Genomic DNA, 18,899 nt, shown 5'->3' on the forward strand with positions numbered 1-18,899 from the left:
GATTCTAGAGGGGGGAGGGGGGATTGCGTGCCCACGCGCATGCGCAGACAGACGCTTCCCTGCATGGAAAACTGAAGCGGATCCATGTGACCCGCCTATCGGGATCATCATCGGCGCTACACACACACACATACACATACACACACCCATGACTGACTGACTTCTGCCACACCAAAGATCACCGCAACCGGTCTCTGCTCGCTGTAAACACCGACGGAAGGGAGGTTGGAGGGCATTATTCGGGATGAGGCTGCAGTAACGGCTGGGAAGAGGAATCTTCCCGAGAGTCCTGTGTCTGATTACCTTTAGCTGAACCAGCGGACACAAAGGTAAGATCTGGTACAGGTATTATAGCAGATATGTATCCAATGTCGTTATGAATATAGTAATAAATCTTGGCTGGGTGCTAGTAGATAAAAGCGAATGAATCCTTGAGCCTATGTGTGTGTCTGATGGCTAAGCAGGACAGCTAGTGTGTGTGTGTGTGGGTGTGGGTGTATGGGTGAGTGTGTATGATGGTTAGCTGGACTGTGTGTGTGTGTGTGTGTGTGTGTGTGTGTGTGTATGGGTGAGTGTGTCTGTGTGTGTGTCTATGAAGGTTAGCCGGACAGCTAGTGTGTATGTCTGTCTGTCTGTCTGTGAGAGCAGACTGTATAAATGACTCCTACAAAAAGCACTGTGATACCATAGATACCAACAGATGGTACTACCATGGTATTTTGACATACACCATAAATTATTACCATAGTATTTTTGCATGGCTAAGACACCTTAACACAGTGGTTTTCAATCATTAGGACACAGACCACCAAATGATCATCCAAAAATTGAAAAGGCAGCTTTATACTTTCATGTATACAGACCCAATTTATACTATTTTAAAATGTATAATATACCAATTTAAAGTATTCTTGTTTGGAAAATATTTAGTATTAAGTAGCATTAAAGTTTCTTTCTACTCGCTATAGTACTGTACTGTTAAATGTATTTATTTAAAGCAAATTCTAATTGTTTAGGATATTTATTTATTTTAATCTAATTGTTAATATTTATGTATTTATTTTAACCCTAACCCTTTATTTTGAACTCAGTTCAAAAGCTTATACTGTGTAAATATATTAAAATTATTAATATATTTATTCATTAATTTTCATCGTTTTATTTATTTATTTGTAAATTTTTTACGCTGCTTTTCTCTACCGCGACCCCAGTTTAAAGCCCTTGCCATAGCATAACATGATCATAGTACATTTTCAAAAGAATCAATGCAGTGTCTGGAAAAACAAGGTAATGGTCAGATAGGGGTGTAACAGTATATTGCAATACGAAATGCAACTATATGTATCATGGATATTTCACTCAAAATGAAAATTACAGAGTTTACAGAGTTTTAGTGTCAGTAGTACTACATTAAACTACATGTTGAATATAATGTATAATAATGCAACGGGGGAATATTTGTGCGTCCTGATAATGCCAAATGTATTATGTTACCAGTGACCTACATTATTTTAAATATATTTTAAATATAATAATTCTGTTTTCAGCTTCAGAATCATGCATATTTTTATTCGGGTGTCTTTATTGTCCTGTGCTTTGGTTCCCTCCACCAAGCCTATTCATTTACACCCACAATAATATCAAACTTTTTATATTTTTTGTTAACCTTTTACCATATTTCTTGGAGTATCGCAATAATATTGTATCGTGAGTTCAGTATCACAAGTATCGAATCGTGACATGAGGGTGTCGTTACACCCCTATTGTCAGCAGAGCAGTGACGTCTACTAGTGGGGTAAAATCACAGACATACACCATATATCTCACATGTGTCTGTGTTTGTACCGTAGCTAAGCCTGCAAACTGACTGAAGCTGATGTTGTTCTCCACACACTCTATACATGCATGCATATATGTGACCCGGACCACAAAACCAGTCACATGGGTCAATTTTCTGAAATTGAGATTTCTACATCATATGAAAGCTGAATAAATAAACTTTCCATTGATGTGTGGTTGGTTAGGATAGGACAATATTTGGCTGAGATACAACTATTTAAAATCTGGAATCTGAGGGTGCAAAAAAATCAAAACATTGAGAAAATAGCCTGTAAAGTTGTGCATCTATGTTCGCGATTGTGCTGCAATCACTCACAAAAATAAATGTTTTATATATTACCGGTAGGAAATTTACAAAATATCTTCATGGAACATGAATTTTGACATAAAAGAAAAATCTATAATTTTGACCCATACAATGTATCGTTGGCTATTGCCGCAAATATACCCGTGCGACTCGAGACTGGTTTTGTGATCCACCAATGCAAACGCTCACAGTCATATTAGAACACGTGTGTTATGAGTAATTCATTCGTTTACTTGGATCAGCTTTGAAGTCATTATTAATGTAAGTGTGCTATAGATTTCCCTCAGTCGGTCTGATTTATTGGAGTTTCACCATTGCGTCTTGCTCTTTATGTAGTTAGATCTGCAGTCACAATGTAAAATGCTTTCAAATAATAACTTACCCTCGCCTCTTCAAGAATCTCTTTTCTTCTCTGATGACGAGGGTGGGGCTAAATCCTGTCACTCACATGAGATTAGCCAATCAATTCCCCACAGACACAATCAAGCCCCGCCCACATTTGTTCTTGTTCCAGAAGCGTTTCACTATTACGACACAATAGGAAATAAAAGATGAGCTCAACTACAGTTTCATGCTGACTTTAAAGAGATGTTTGATTTGCTTTGATGTATTATATATTTGTATTTTATTTCATTTAACGAAAACCAATTTTAATAGTTTTAGTACACTGATCCAGATGTCACAGAAATGACACAGGGAGTTTGTCAGTGCAATTGGTCAAATCGTTGTCACCGTGAGCAAATTAATTGCATTTCCGCCTAAAACGAGCGTTCGTAAATATTTCAAATAAAAGTTGCGCTCATTCTCAAATCTGTATCACTGGATCATTAGTGAAAATCGCGAAGTTGTTGTGTTTGGTGCTGCTATTTTATCCCATGCCTCGTTCTTTTGTAACTGGTCCCTGTAAGCAAACAACGTCAGCGACAAACCCAGCAACAGCGATTATCAGCTTCTCCTCCATTTTCTCGGAACTAATGTTTTGGTAGGAACGAAAGTTCACATCGTATGTTTCTCCGGAATCAGCCAGACTGAAGGACGTCTTTATTCTGATTGGTTTCTGGCGTTTTGCCGCTGCTTGCCGCTGAACTGCGTCATAGCTCATTACCATAAAGTTGAGCTTCTATCAACTTTCTGATTGACGCTCAAAACGCCCAAAACGCGACGCCGAGGGCTTTGACGCTCCTTGCAGCTGAGAGCAGCCAGCTTCTATTGAAAATGAATGACTTCCGGCCGCTTTGGAAGCTCAAGTCGGCGGCGGTGTGAACGTACAGATACACATGGCGTACAGATACACATGGTCAAACACATGGCGACGGCAAGCGTAGATGTTCACGTTGACTCATTCAAATCGGAGGTGTGGCGGCATTTTGACTTTCCGTAGACTAATAATAATCGCCACCGTGAGAAGCACCAGTCACCTCCGTTTTCATGTTAAAGACATTAATATGACAAGTGCCAGAGCCACGGGGATCACAAGGTGCATCAGTGTTTCCGTGGCAACCAGGAATCTCGTTTATCTCTTTCTCAATGTGTTCTGTTTTTTTTTAACTCTTACTAGTGTAATGATATAAATTATAATAAAATTAGAATCTTGCCTTTATTACAATGTAAAACCCCTGTCAATGTGGTAGGCCCTACTAATTTTACACAGTCTTTTACATAGCGAAGGTACCAGTGTCCAGCCTCTTGACCAGACAGACAGAAAGACTGAGTTGAAACAACCTTGAAGGGAATTTTTTTAAGCTCCGTTGCCCCCGGTACGGGGTGTCCGTTTTTAACAGGTTAATGTAGTTTTATTATATCTTATCAGCGGCTGGCGGAAACATCATGACGCACACAGGGCTCTCTCGTCACTCATGTCCTTCTCCTTCAGTGAGAATAAATGCCGTTTTGGCGCTCTTTGATGCGCGTGACAGATCGCTGTACTAGCTCCTCGTTTCAAGCGGCAGCGTGAGCGCGAGTAAACGCGATCGTCTCTTCCCAAGAGTGTAATCCATCAGCCGAAACTGAAGCCTCGCGGGAGCCACCATTGTAGCAGAACTTCACCTGCTGTTAGCATTACATTGACTCTCATTCATTTTGGCGTCACTTTGACAGCGAATAACTTTACATCTGAGGCGTCCAAAGACTTAATTTGTCCATTATTTATTTCTAAATAAACACGACAATGTATAAAGGGCTCCATTACTTTGTATCTTACGTTATGGCCCAGTAAAAGCCGTTTTTGTTAAAAACAGGCTAACGATTGCGTCATAACCACGCGACTTTATGTCGCACAATAGAGACATTACCGTATAGACAGGAGGAGAAGCTCGCAGGCAATCGGGGGGACGTCCCGTCAAGGGAGAAGCCCATAGATAATGAGTCCATAAAAGCAACGGGACAAAATAAATACAACAACGTTTTTGGGGAATTGGAAATAATTCGGTATGTGGAAAGTGAATACATATGAAGTGATTAACGTTGGCAATTTTCACGCACAGCTACTAGAAGATTTACGTCTGTCAGACAGGTTGCTCACGTCATCAAGCTTAGTTTGAGTCGGTTTGAGTCTGCGCGTCAGGAACGGAAGTGCTCAAAAATCGCTAAAAATGGGCTTCAACTGTCTCAACTGAGTTCCAATGAGATGGCTCTGTCCACTTCTTATACTGTCTGTGGTATAGACAGGAGGAGAAGCTCGCAGGCAATCTCAGGCCTCAGAGAGTCCATAAAAACAACGGGACAAAATATTTCAACAACGTTTTTGTAGGAATTAGGTGATTCAGATTTGTTTTGCCTCAGCTACTAGAAGATGTACAACTGTCAGACTGTCGTCATGCTCAGTTTGAGCCTGCGCAGTCGCTCAGCCATCAGACAGGAAGTGCAATAATCGGGCTTCAGTCTTCTCCGTTAAAATCAATGGGGTCGCTGTGTCCATTTTTTTTGACTGTCTATGTCTCTTCCTCAGTTACAGAATAAACATGAATGGACACCTGAAGATATGTTGAAAGATACAGTATACTTACTTAAAGGCATCATAACTCGTGTAATCGCTCAGTGTTTCAGCCGCGGAACGACGTCAATAAAACAGCTTAGTTTGTCATAGCACTATATTTACCTCAGCAGGAAGTCATCATCCAGTTCCTAGAGAAATGAACTCTTGCACTAAATAAATGCACTATATTAGCCTATGTATTATATTTTACTTAACCTGTTAATGATATCTTGATTATTTAATGTACGTTAAACTATCTTTCACCACCACTACTACTAATTCAATATTAGGCTGCTTAGATTAGGTCAGCCGGAACCGGGAACACTTCCCTTAAATCCTGATGTACTCGTTACATCATAAGAAGAATGGCATCTACGCTAATTTTAGTGTCTTTGTTTATCCCGAGGTTTTCCCGCAGCCTGCCGGATCCAGGCCGTTTCCAGATCTGACGAAGGACTTTCGCCTGGACCCGATGACAATGCAGTGCTGAAGTGCCAACTAGCCTCTCCCTATGGAGGATCCCTATACCACTCTACAGATAAAGCGTTGTGGAATTTTTTGGTTCGCGTACCTACCCGAAGTGATAAGATAAAATAAAATTCTGCATCAAAATTTATAGACAAGACTAGTAGTTTGTTTAGGCATGGTTTGTAGGGAATTACAAACCTGCGCACATATATTATTCAAACGCACATAACTATAGAATCAATTCTTAATGCGCATGTGAACGCCATCAGCGTCTATCACAGGTTCACGTTTAAAGTCTGTTTAGAGAGAACGGTGTCGTCTTAGCGGCCCCTAATTTAATAACAAATGATCATTTAGACGGAAGTGAATCAATCAAAACTAACTTTAGCTGGAAATAACATTGTTCAAGAGCCACTATAAAACCAAACCAATCTCTGTTACCTTAAATTATATGTTTATCTCTGTAAAGCTGCTTTGAAACAATCTACAATGTTAAAAGCGCTGTATAAATGAGGATGACTTGACATTAAAATGACAGCAACGAATTAGAGTAAAAAAAAGCAATTTTAGCTTTCTAAACCCCCACCGAACCGAGACGTCAAAACCGTGGGAAGAACCGAACCGTCAGTTTTGTGTATCGTTACACCCCTATTATTATGCATATTATAATCATAACATTTTGCATATTAATCGCAGCAGTGAGTGGGTGGTTGTTTTGGAGATGTGACCTTAGGTTAGAGGCGTCACGTTGTTATTGCACAATTTACAAATTGCCTCGTCAGTATTTACCACCTCTCCCTTCTCATTAGAACCCGATAAACTGCCAAACTCCAGAAGTCGTGTTCTTCTTCGAGACCAGGTCACTCGGTGCGCGACTTGCCATAACCTCTCTCTCTCTCTCTTTCTCTTCCACACTGTCACGTGATGACAACCACACATAAGCATTTTAAGGCATTAAATAAATTATATTTAATATTTAATCCTTGTCTCCTATTTAAGTGCATTGCATTTTTTTTTGTATATAAAAAAACATTTTTAATGACGGTATTGAAACTGATACCGTTGCTATTTCAAGACCCCGCCCTATACCTTATTACCGCCCGACCCAAATGAAATGTAATTTTTTTGTCCTCCTCCAGGTGCACTCGGGGCGGTACATGGTCTTCTCTCGAACACACTCCCACCCTGACCCTTCACTTCAGTGACCTTCAGCTCCTCCCCGACCCGACCCATAACCCCCACAACTCTGCTCAGAACAGCCGCCGATAGCATGGCCACAGCCAAACCCAAAGGCCAGAACTCACTGGCGCTCCACAAGGTGATCATGGTCGGCAGCGGCGGTGTGGGAAAGTCGGCTTTAACTCTGCAGTTCATGTACGATGAGGTGAGGATGCTTTCCACACATTACAAAAAACTTAATTTTACAGACATCATGAAAGTTAGGGATGCACGATATATCTGTCACCATATCGGTACCGGACGATTTATGTTCATCTTTAATGTTATCGTTATTTGGCTGATAAATAATGAATTATTTCCTTCGGCTGAGGCGCTTCAGATGCGCACCGTTCGTCATGATGGTTTTAAATTGCTTGAAATATGATTGGAATCACTTTAAAAAGGAAAATATATTAAAGTGCAACATGTGCAGCGCAAGTCTGTCATCAATCATTATTATTGTGTGCTTGGTACGTGGCTTTTAATGATGAGACTTTTGTTTTTGTAAACAGGCTCTCAAAAATGATATTTTTTTCAATGTTTAGCTGTGTTACTTTGTACTGTGATGACCTGACGGGGACTACAGATGTAAAATAGCCTTCGGGCTTATTCTGGCATATTTACATTGCTGAAAAGCTAAGATGTTTATTCATATGCACTGTCCCTTTTAAATAAATAAGTATAAAAATTTGGATTTAGATTTATCAGCCAATATATCAGTTATTGGCTTTCAAATATAAAGAGTTATCAGTATCGGCCCAAATATCGGTTCATCCCTAATGAAAGTACAGTTTTTTAATTAATTTTTTGTTTTTTTTATGTAATAATGTTATGAATCACCACTCGGTTTTGTAATTTCCCCTTATGAAAAAAACATGGAAAATATGAAACGTTGGTCCGGATGGCAATATCAGCTGGATGGTCTGGTTAAAGCAGGAAGAGCAACAGAACAAACATACAGAGTAAACATAGGTCACATGTTTTCTGAATCATTTTCTTAGACAAGTTAATTTACTGAAGGCTACCAGGAAAGCTAACCAAGTTTATTAAATTCATTCACATTATGTGCACATTCATTATTAAAACGGCCACATTAAGGTTTCTTGTTTTCTCACATTGACAGTTACTGAAATTATTACATGCATGGATGTTAGGTAAATTAAATAGGCCTATATTCAATTCAAAATAGTGAAATTAATCAAAAGTTTATTAGTTTGTCTGATTATTTTTGTTTGTTGTTTAACATTTCTGTCTTTAAACAGCTGTCAATTATGAAATGTTTAGTTTAGCCACTTGCATCATATCTCGCTCTTTACGACCACTAACAAATGATCTTGATGCTGTGCAATATCCTTGCAGCACTAGAGTCGAGTTAATACGATATTATGCTATTATTACACAACCTTTATTATATACACCATTATTATTCAGACCTCTGTGACCTCATAGGTTGTAGTTATAGTACGTTCGTGACCAGACTGACTTACTACAGGTGAGTAATGCAAAAAAAATTATACAAATAAATGTTTACTGTAAATACACGAAGGGAGGTATTAGGCACACTCTCACCTGTAGTAAGTCAGTCTGTAAAAAAACTTTTACAACCATTTGAACATGAAAAAAGAAAACTTTTGATGAATTACAGTAATTTTTCTGAAAATAATTGTGTACTGTAAATAGCCTACATGAAGGGAGTTGTTGTCAGAATAACTGTAGTAAGTCAGTATCGCCAATAGGAAACTTCTATAAGCTTTGGAATTTCGAAATGTCTGTTTTTAAATGTTAAAAGTAATTTTAAATACAAACTATAGGCTATGTTTAACGCAGTTGGTGTGATTGGCAGGCGTTCCCTTAGGCATCATGTGCTGTGAAGCACGTCACAGCATTCGCATGTACATATGCAGCTATAACGCACGCACGTAGGTGATTCTGAATGAATATTTCATGTCTATATACAATGGTTACATATTGTTAAAACTGATCCTGCTATTGATATCTCTGTAAGACTGCCGACGCTATAGAACAGTGGCATTGGAAAGCACATGTTCATCTAAAGCTAGCTTTACCGCGCTCGACCAGCGTGCATTTCACGCATTTGTAATCGCTCGTGTTCAGCGGGTCGGTCGGCCATCTCGGGATTGCCGATTGGGCCAAATGCTTAACCAGGGTTCTCAAGTTTTATCAAAAGCTTGGAGTGAGATCACATGCGGTTAGGGGAGGAGCCCTAATGTAGCCCCGCCCCCATCCATCCCCGCCCCCCAATTTTACCCATTGTTCATAATTAACCAGCACAAATTGAAATTATAATTTAATTGGTAAATCTGATAAATGACAGAGCAATTCATCACATCAAATATACTCTTTAATGTTATGTTTCAAAATATACAAAAATATAACAAATTGCTCCAAACAGTTTGGAAAAACAAATCTTTTTGCATTTTGAATGCGTCTAGTCGAAATGCTATAATGATTTATTGTGTGATATAAAATATTACCCAGAGCGCTCTGCTTTAATACATGTAGCCTTAATGTAACTAGAAAGACTATTAATGTAGTATAATATATAATTTAAAATTAAATGAAGACATTTTCATTCCTTCCCATACCCACTAACATTTCCCTTAGTTTCAGATAACGTAAGCTAGCCAAACTGAGCCAAAGCTTGCAAAGTAGTTGTAGAGTTTTTGACTGCATCAATAATAGCGTATACGATGGGCTATATATTAAATGTTCTAGCCTAAAAATGTTGGACGAGCTTTCTTCCAACTTACCTTCTCCATCACGACCTGTCTATGATCACGACGTGTGTTCGCGCGATGTTGTTGGTTACCTAGTAACTTCCGTCATCTTCCGTGTGTTCGCGCATCTGTTGCCTAGTAACGAACGCAATCTGTGCGAGATACGTGCTGGCGGCGGGAAACTTCACTTTGTGTGCCTGCGTTATATAAAGCTTGCAGGAGAACTTGGTTGGCATTGCCTTTTCAGCGTGAGAAATACACGGTGTGGCTTGTGAGCGTGTGAACTGGTTGAATTGCGTGTGTCTCACGGCCAATGCGCGAGACTTGAGAACCCTGACTTAACATTTTTTATTATTAGGCGTTCAAGCACGAAGTGTATTGTAATTGTACTGATTTTTATTATTATTATGATTCTCCCCGTAAACGCATTGTGCAGAAAATCGAGGAGAGGTTGAGAGAGTATGACCCAGATTGGCCTATAGGTGGCGCTACAGCAACCAAAAGCGCGAAACTAATCATAACTCCTAGTTATTATTATTATCATTATTATTATTATTAAATTGTAATTATTATAAGCACAGTGAAATCGTGCACGCGATACAAACTCGTCATATGCGCTGTCGGCCAGTAAAAACAATTTATTTATATTTAAAAAAGAATCGACTGGTCCACATTAAAATAAATGGTCTGGTATTTGCTAATCCGCCCCAGAACAGAATCTGCTCTAATACATTAGCTCAACATTAAAGTTAGGTTATTTTAATTTGTTAATATTTTAAACGTTTGCTGATGAATCCCTCTAGCGGTTACAGGTCATAAACTGTTTAAATAAAACCCAATCAGCTGATATTTGTCCATCGCCCTGATCTCCCTCCACATGTAATCCTCTATGCGCACCTCCATCTTCTTCAGTTTGTGGAGGACTACGAGCCCACGAAGGCTGACAGCTACAGGAAGAAGGTGGTTCTGGACGGGGAAGAAGTGCAGATAGATATTCTGGACACAGCCGGGCAGGAGGACTACGCTGCGATCCGGGATAACTACTTCCGAAGCGGAGAGGGCTTCCTCTGTGTGTTCTCCATCACTGAACTAGAGTCGTTCGCAGCGACTGCTGATTTCAGGTGATTCACACATCTTCAGCTTATTTAAAAGAGCTGCGTTGATTTTAGACTTAAAGGGTGGTTGATTTATGATTTCACTTTTCTAACTTTGCAGATTTGTGCGCAAACAGCAACATTACACACTAGCTAAAGTTACACCGCTCGAAGTTCAGAGCAAAGGGAGATATTTGCTTTTTAAAGAAATCGTTTTTTTAAGACTACAACAAACGGCTGGTAGGGACTACACCACATTCCTCACGGGTTAGTGACATCACTAACCCTAAATTTACATAAGCCCCGCCCCCTGAACACACAGGCCATGTTGAGAAGAGGTAGAGTTGTTGTAGTCGAGCACATTTGTGAGTTCAAGCTCAAGCTGTCATCCGTCTCTTCACATGCGATGCAGTGCAAACACAATCACTCTGTAGGCCTCTTACAACAGCTCCACACGAGTGATTTATAGATTATCATGACAGAATATGCTAATCAAAGACTTGAAGATCGTTAACTCCACATCAGCAACATCAATTCATCAACTAACCATTCAGAGACGTCCTGTTGCTTCTACATGTTGTCACTTCTTCTTGAGTCTCTCCATCTTTGTCCGACTTCAGTTTAAACACGACCGTTTCTGACATTTTAGTGCTAGTCTGCGTGAGGTAATCCTAGCTACACACACACACACACACACACACACACACAAGCTCTTTAAGCTCCGCCCTCTGTGCCGGGATCTGTGACATTTTACAATAAAGGTCTCATTTTTTAACATTAATTTTAGTGAATATAAATGTTCATGTTAGTTCACTGTGGACTAACTAATATTAACATTAATTAAGATTAATAAATGCTGTAGAAGTATTCCTTATTAGCCAATTTTAACTAATGTTAACAAATGAAACCTTATTGTAAAGTGTTATCGGTTTAAGATTTGTTAACATTAGTAAACTACACAAGTTATACGAACTAATAATGATAAACACTTCTAAAGCATGTATTAATCTTAGGTAGTGTTCATTTCAACATACATTATTAAAATCAATATCTGTTAATATTATTTATTAGACCTGAGTTTACAAAAAGATTAATACGTACTGTTACAAATGCATTGCTCATTATTAGTTAATGTAACTTAATGCATTAACTCACATTAACCAATAGAAGCGTATTGTAAAGTGTTTCCATTTTATATTTCTGTTACCCTCTGGGGTCCTCCATTTCAGAGTCACACTCAGGACCTTCGGGTCCAAATGGGCCGGAAGGGTGGGATTCATATTTATTAAAAGAAAATCATAATTTTTTTTTTTTTTTACTTGTTTCTTATAATTCAATTCAATTCAATTCAAATTTATTTGTATAGCGCTTTTCACAATACACATTGTCTCAAAGCAGCTTTACAGAAATTGCATTTCGGAAATGTACATAGAAAAATACAGTTAGTTAATCAAGTATTAATTTATGGCATAACATATCGCCGGCTTTGAGTCGTCTCTTCACAGGCGTCGAGTCGTCTCTTCACAGGCGTTGGGGCATCTGAAGTCTCCGTGAGAGGCTGGATACAAACTGGAGCTGACGAACGCTATTTACCTCGGGACTAGCGTCCCGAGATAACAGCAGAAAGGCAGATGGGAAATAATTAGCATAGCTGATGTTCATAATGTTAATGCATTCGAACTGATTCAGCAGTATCAAAGGTTAAGCATTAAGTGAATGCTTGGTTAAAGAGATGCGTCTTTAATCTAGTTTTAAACTGGGACAGCGAGTCTGAGTCTCGTACAATATCAGGAAGGCTATTCCAGAGTTTAGGAGCTAAATGCGAGAACGCCCTCCCTCCTTTAGTGGACTTAGATATCCTAGGAATGACCAGAAGCCTCGAATTTAGTGATCTTAAAGAGCGCGATGGATTGTATGGCGATAGAAGGTCTGTTAAATACACAGGAGCTAAACCATTTAGGGCTTTATAGGTCAGTAGGAATACTTTGTAATTGATACGTAACTTAATAGGTAACCAGTGTAGAGATGATAAAATAGGTGTTATATGATCATATTTTCTTGATCTAGTAAGAACTCTAGCAGCTGCATTTTGCACTAACTGTAGCTTGTTTATTGAGGATGTAGGACAGCCAGCTAATAAAGCATTACAGTAATCTAGTCTCGAGGTCATGAATGCATGAACTAACTTTTCTGCATCAGAAACAGATAGCATGTTGCGTAGCTTAGCAATGTTTCTATTGTAAAAAATAATATTTTTTTCTTTTCTTTTTTGGTGTTTTGAGAATTTTATGATTTATAATTAATATTTATGCAATAAATATGACCCATTTCCCCCCAGTTTGCCCCCCATCGAATATAATAGAAAATTATTTTTAAAAAAATTATTATTATTATTATTTTTTTAAAGCTGTATTTCATTTTAGAGTCAAGCCTAGACCTTATTAAAGCAATTTTTGAAATGAGATGGATGCCATCTGGTGGACAAACTGAGCATTTTAAAAATGCAAAACACATAGGTAACCTGAATTTAATGGTTTGTTTATGTATAAAAGTGTGTGTGTGTGTGTGTGTGTGTGTGTGTGTGTGTGTGTGTGTGTGTGTGTGTGTGTGTGTGTGTGTGTGTGTGTGTGTGTGTGTGTGTGTGTGTGTGTGTGTGTGTGTGTGTGTGTGTGTGTGTGTGTGTGTGTGTGTGTGTGTGTGTGTGTGTGTGTGTGGATGTGTCTGTTTTGCACTCTTGATGTTTTATAGATTCACCTATTTGATTCACATTTGTAGATTGTACGCACAAAAAAACTCGGTATTTTCACATTTTTGCCAATTTGCCATTGATTTCCTATCCGGGTCCATTTGGACCCGAAGGTCCTGAGTGTGACAATTTTTTTTACAACCACTTAGATTATTCAAATCCTGTCCCCAATTGTTTTGGATGTTCATATACCAAGTACCAAAAAAGTCACCAAATTTCAGACCATTCCGATGAAGCTATGATTTAAAAAAAAAAAAAATTAAATGCGTCGGGTCCATTTGGACCGAAGGACCCCATTTTTAGTAATGGTACTTTAATTAGATGTATATAAAAATGTATAGTTTTGAACATATTTAAATCACATTAGTTAAAAGGTTTCAATGTTTTTGCTGTGATTATGCTTTTGACTGCTTTTATGGATATTGATTTCTATTAAACCATCCTCCGTTCTCAGAGAGCAGATCCTGCGTGTGAAAGAAGACGAGAACGTGCCGTTCCTGCTGGTGGGAAACAAGTCGGATCTGGAGGACCGGAGACAGGTGAGCGCCGACGAGGCCAAAGCCCGAGCCGATCAGTGGGGTGTGTGTTACGTGGAGACGTCTGCCAAGACCCGCGCCAACGTAGACAAGGTGTGTGTGTGTGTGTGTGTGTGTGTCTGAGAGCCTGAAACTGAGGCTTTATAGTGTAGAGATGGCCAGTTACTGGGCAAATGCTAATGAAACTACATCCTCTACTCTGCCATTATTTACAAAAATGTGTTATCTCTGGGATTTTGTCATAACCGATGATTAGGTGATATTTTGCTGCGTGTTTTTCTGCTGATATCTAAAAAGGTTTTTTTTTTTATCCCGTTTAAATTTTTTTAGACTCCATTTTGATGGCTATATTAAATTTTAGTAATCAAAAAGAATGTCTATTTAATTGAAATCATGAAACTTATACAATAATTTATTAAAAGTTTAACAAAAATTACTTGTTTGTGGCCCTATGAAAAACATTTGTTTTCTCTCAAATTCCTTTGTATTTTTACTAAATTCTGTGTTTTCTGTTTTAAGTTTTCTGGATGCCATTTTTAATGGTTTGATTAAATGTAAGGATCAAAAAGCATGTCTGATTAATTGAATTTTAAAAAACATTTAAAAATTAAAAAAAATTCTATTCTAATGATTTTTTAATTTTATTTTTTAAATGTGTTTTTACATGTTTCTGGCAGTCAAATGAATGAATAAACATTAATTAAATTTAACTTTCAATCTTATGAAATTAAACTAACTTTTTTGTAAAACTAAGTGCTGCACAACAGCTTTACTGCTAAAATTAAAACATGGAAGAAAAATTTAGATTATTCCTCAAAAATAAAGATTTAATTATAATGTATTATTATTATAACATTGAAATTCTACTGTACAATGGTAATATATATCTGTCCCAATTTCTTCAAGTTAAACCAAACTTTTATTTTGACCTTTGAGTTTCAGTGTGTTTATGATATGACGATAGTTTTTCTCAAATGAAACGGTAAAATACTCATGAAGAGACTCTTATTATTCAACAAAAATCTGGAAAATTCCACGTTATACTATAAATTCCGGTTTAATGTCTGGATTCTGCATTGGTGAAATCAAATGGCCCTAGTTTAGTCCTGTCATGGACAGACGACTCCCAAAGCTTTTATTTATTCTTTATATGCTGTGCAGTGGTTAGAATTTAATTTTAGGCAGTATTTCCCCTAAACTATTTTCTAACTAACCTTTTATAATGACATTTTTTATAACTTCATTAGATGTATGCATCATATTTAATGTCAGACTGTTACATTTAATCAATAAATTCAATTAGAATAATAACAGTTACCACTTAAATAAAATCAGCATCTTACACAGAGTGTTTAATGCAACTCAGATGTGGCTCAAACTTACACTGTATTTACAATATCAAAAATAATGCTATAATTGTTATAGCATTCAAAAATTATAATTGTTTCTTCAAGATGGTGTGCTTCTTGATTGCAGGTTTTCTTTGACCTCATGAGGGAAATTCGCGCGAGGAAGATGGAGGACAGCAAGGAAAAGAACGGAAAGAAGAAGAGGAAAAGTCTGGCCAAACGAATCCGCGAAAGATGTTGCATTTTATAGTCTCTGTGATCCTCTACTCTTTCTCTTTCGCATTTACTGTACATGTACCTGTACGTTCTGTTGCTAACTAACGCTCCTCTGCAGTGTTTGCTGGTGTTTGTGTGTCAGGTGTAGGGTTTTAGGACCGTCTGATACAGTCCATGTGCAACTGGAGTCTTTTTAGTGTCAAATCACTCATATTGTCCAAAAGCACAGGAGCTTTTTTCATTTGATTGATGATTTGTTGATGAGTTCCCAGGCCACCGTGTGTTTTAACATCCGTCTTGGGGATCCGATCTCACACGGGCAGCACTAAATACAGGCGACAAGGTGCGAATTCGATCACTTTGGGGTCAGTAAGATTGTTTAAATGTCTCTGCTGCTTACTAAGGCTGCATTTCTTGGTAAAAAAACAAACAAACAATGATGTTATGAAATATATTACAACTTTAAATGGTCAGTTTTCTATGTGAATATATAGTAAAGTGTAATTTATTCCTGTGATCAAAGCTGATTTTTCAGCATCATTACTCCAGTCTTCAGTGTCACATGATCCTTCAGAAATCACTATAATATGATGATTTGATGCTCAAGAAACATTTATGATTATCGATGTTGAAAACGGCTTCATTTTCTTATGGAAATTGTGATGCATTTTATTTTTCAGGATTCTTTGAAGAACAGAAAGTCCAGAAGAACAATATAAATCTTTTGCCACATTATTGCACAAATGCCTTAATTGGCACTTTTGATCAGATTAAGTAATCTTTGCTGGGTAAAAGATTAAATTAAATCTTACTGACCCAAGGTTTTTGAGTGCTAGTGTAGTCAGAAATCCAGTTCATTCAATCATTGCACAAAAACAAGTGTTTTAAACGTGTGTTGATCACCTGAGGAGGATGTTAATACAGCTGTAAACAGGCTTAAATCACTGTTTGAGTTATTAATTCAACACTGGATGAGCCTTTTTATTTACATTACATAACTCTATGTAAACAGTCTTAAAAACTGAAAATACAGTAGCAGAGCGAATTAATGGGCTTTTGAGGGGGAAAAAAAGACATGTAAAGCTTTATGTGAAAATGATGCATTGTCAAAAATAATTATTTGTTGGTTTGTGGCTGAGCAATTAGTAACTGTAACACTAACAAGCGATGCGATATGTGTTAGTAACCAGTTTATTTTTTATGACCAAATATCCCAAGCAACTTGTCAGAACCAGTGAGTTGCAAACAGGAAGAGTGTGTGTGTCGACTTCCTGTAGCCTTGATGTCCGTTGTGAATGTGACACACACACTTACAGTCTCTTTAGTGTGATGGTTTCACAGAGAGGAGCTGGAAGAGTACGGCAGAAATGCAGCATGTTTAAAACCCTCGAGTTCAATGACAATCTTATGCTTTTCATTCATGAACGAGTGGATTCGAGCAGCTCGTGCGGTCCCGGTCCCGGTCCAACCGGAGAAACACACCGGCATCCTCATGGAAATCGCTCCAGTGAATCTTGTTTTTTCCAGTTTGCTTTTTTATTTTATTTTATATATGTATGTGAAATGTGAAAGCTTGTTACAGCGGGTTCAAAAAAATAAATTTTTCTAATTTAGCCAATATGTGCTTTATTATTCACAGGGAAATGATCTATACTCCCATTTCCATCATACCTCTATATGCTTTCTTATTGGAAAGGAAATGGTTATATATACCAGATATGATATCTAAGCCACATTTACACTGTAAAGGCGGCACAGATGCGCTACTGAAGTGTGTCTTTATACAGACTGTTTAATGGCTGGCATAAATGCATTTACAACGCAATTTTACCTGCATGTTATACTAGTGGCTGAGGTGGATCAGAGCTGTTATAATCTAGTCTGGTTTTTATGCTGCATTGCATCTTTACACTGAATTTTGAGCAGGCACAGAGCAGCTTTAACTAAGTGTAAAGATGACTTAAAATGGCACTTCAAAAGCGCTTCTGTGCCGCCTTAAACAACATAAGTCATTCAAGCAGTTGTTCTTGTGAAGTGAAAGTAAAGGCTTAGTGTTTTGAGCAAAGCTCTTTAGCATCCATCACTTACCTCATGCTTCCCTTGGGTCATTTTGACTTGAAATTAATTTTTTAATAATAAAAGAAAAGTTTTAGGACCCTAGGACTTTTGTTTGTCTCACTTGAACCACGAATACACACACACACACACACACAAACACACACACACAAAATAAATTTGTGGTTGAAATTTAAAAAAGTAACAAACCCTTCCCTCGCGGGTCATCTTACCCCATAGGAATGCTTCAGTACACAGAGAAAAACCTAAAAAAGCGCAAAATTCAAACTAAAAATGCTAAAATCAAGAAATTATTTTATAATGTCTACATGTGTATCTAAATGCATACAGAACAGAAACTGACTTTAGGACCCAGCGGAACAGCTCATTTTTTATAAGGCCATCTATAGGAAAGAGTCATGAAATATCATGTTATATTATTATTTTTCTACAAGAGATCGGCAGAGACACCCAATGTATGATATTTTGAGCTGAATTAAATGGTTTGTGCATGAAATTGTGAGTTATTTTGAATTTAAGTTGAAAGAATGTGAGGAATGTGCTTAAATTATTAATTATTTCAGCTCAAAAAGTTTTCTTGTGTGTGTGTGTGTGCGCGCGTGTGTGTGTGTGTGTGTGTGTACAACGGAATTGAAATTGTCTGATTTAAACGATTTAGATCAATTGAAAAGACAACATATTTGTGCTTTAATTTATAATAGTTTGTGGTTCCTGTAAGTACTGGGGTCAGTTTGCTTTGGTTTGATTGCAACCCTTGTTAATGGTATAACTATAAAATCTTGGAAATCTTGTATTAGCCACTGTCAAGCAAAAATAGTGAAATCTGTAAAGGTAATATTTGGACGCAATGGATGAAATATTTAAATACATTTTCAATATTTGTGCTTTTATAATAGTCTGTGGCCCTTAAAGTAAGGTTGCTTTGGTGTCAGTTGTTAGTAGGCTATACTTATTATAATATGACATGGTTATACAACAACAGTTAGTTTTACCTCTGTAAATCTGTTAATTTGGTATTACTTTCAAAAAATAAATAAAATAAAACAAAATTTATATTTTATATACCTGGCTATGAAGAGGAATTGTGAAACTTAACGTTTTGTTGTTTCCTTTTTATTTAGGGTCTGTTATGTTTTCTTTATAAATGTTATTTTCTGATAACCATAATGTCTTATATGCCTTTTATATTGATTATTTACTCTTATTTGATGGCGATTTTAAGATGATGATTATTTTGATGTTTATTAAAGGGATAGTTCACCCAAAAATGTAAATTCTGTCAGTATTTATTCTCCCTCATGTTGTTCAACCCCGTAAGACCTTCGTTCATCTTCGGGA

The 18,899-nt window shown here is 37.4% G+C and overlaps 1 protein-coding gene across 2 annotated transcripts; it reads left to right on the top strand.

The window, feature by feature from the left end:
* Positions 1-11: 11 nt before the first annotated feature.
* ralaa (v-ral simian leukemia viral oncogene homolog Aa (ras related)) lies at positions 12-17,103 on the top strand. 2 transcript variants are annotated; one of them, XM_077225010.1, is made up of 5 exons: positions 12-329; positions 6,728-6,972; positions 10,457-10,665; positions 13,839-14,013; positions 15,397-17,103. In XM_077225010.1, the coding sequence occupies exons 2-5, from the start codon at positions 6,859-6,861 to the stop codon at positions 15,517-15,519; spliced, it is 621 nt and encodes a 206-aa protein (XP_077081125.1). In that variant the 5' UTR covers positions 12-329; positions 6,728-6,858; the 3' UTR covers positions 15,520-17,103. The 2 variants fall into 2 exon arrangements, with proteins under 2 accessions (XP_077081125.1, XP_077081126.1); XM_077225011.1 differs by lacking the exon at positions 12-329 and adding an exon at positions 6,394-6,455.
* Positions 17,104-18,899: the final 1,796 nt, after the last annotated feature.

This window comes from Siphateles boraxobius, unplaced genomic scaffold, assembly GCF_051911475.1.
Source record: "Siphateles boraxobius isolate OS27281-9 unplaced genomic scaffold, OSU_SipBor_1 97, whole genome shotgun sequence".
NCBI lineage: Eukaryota > Metazoa > Chordata > Actinopteri > Cypriniformes > Leuciscidae > Siphateles > Siphateles boraxobius.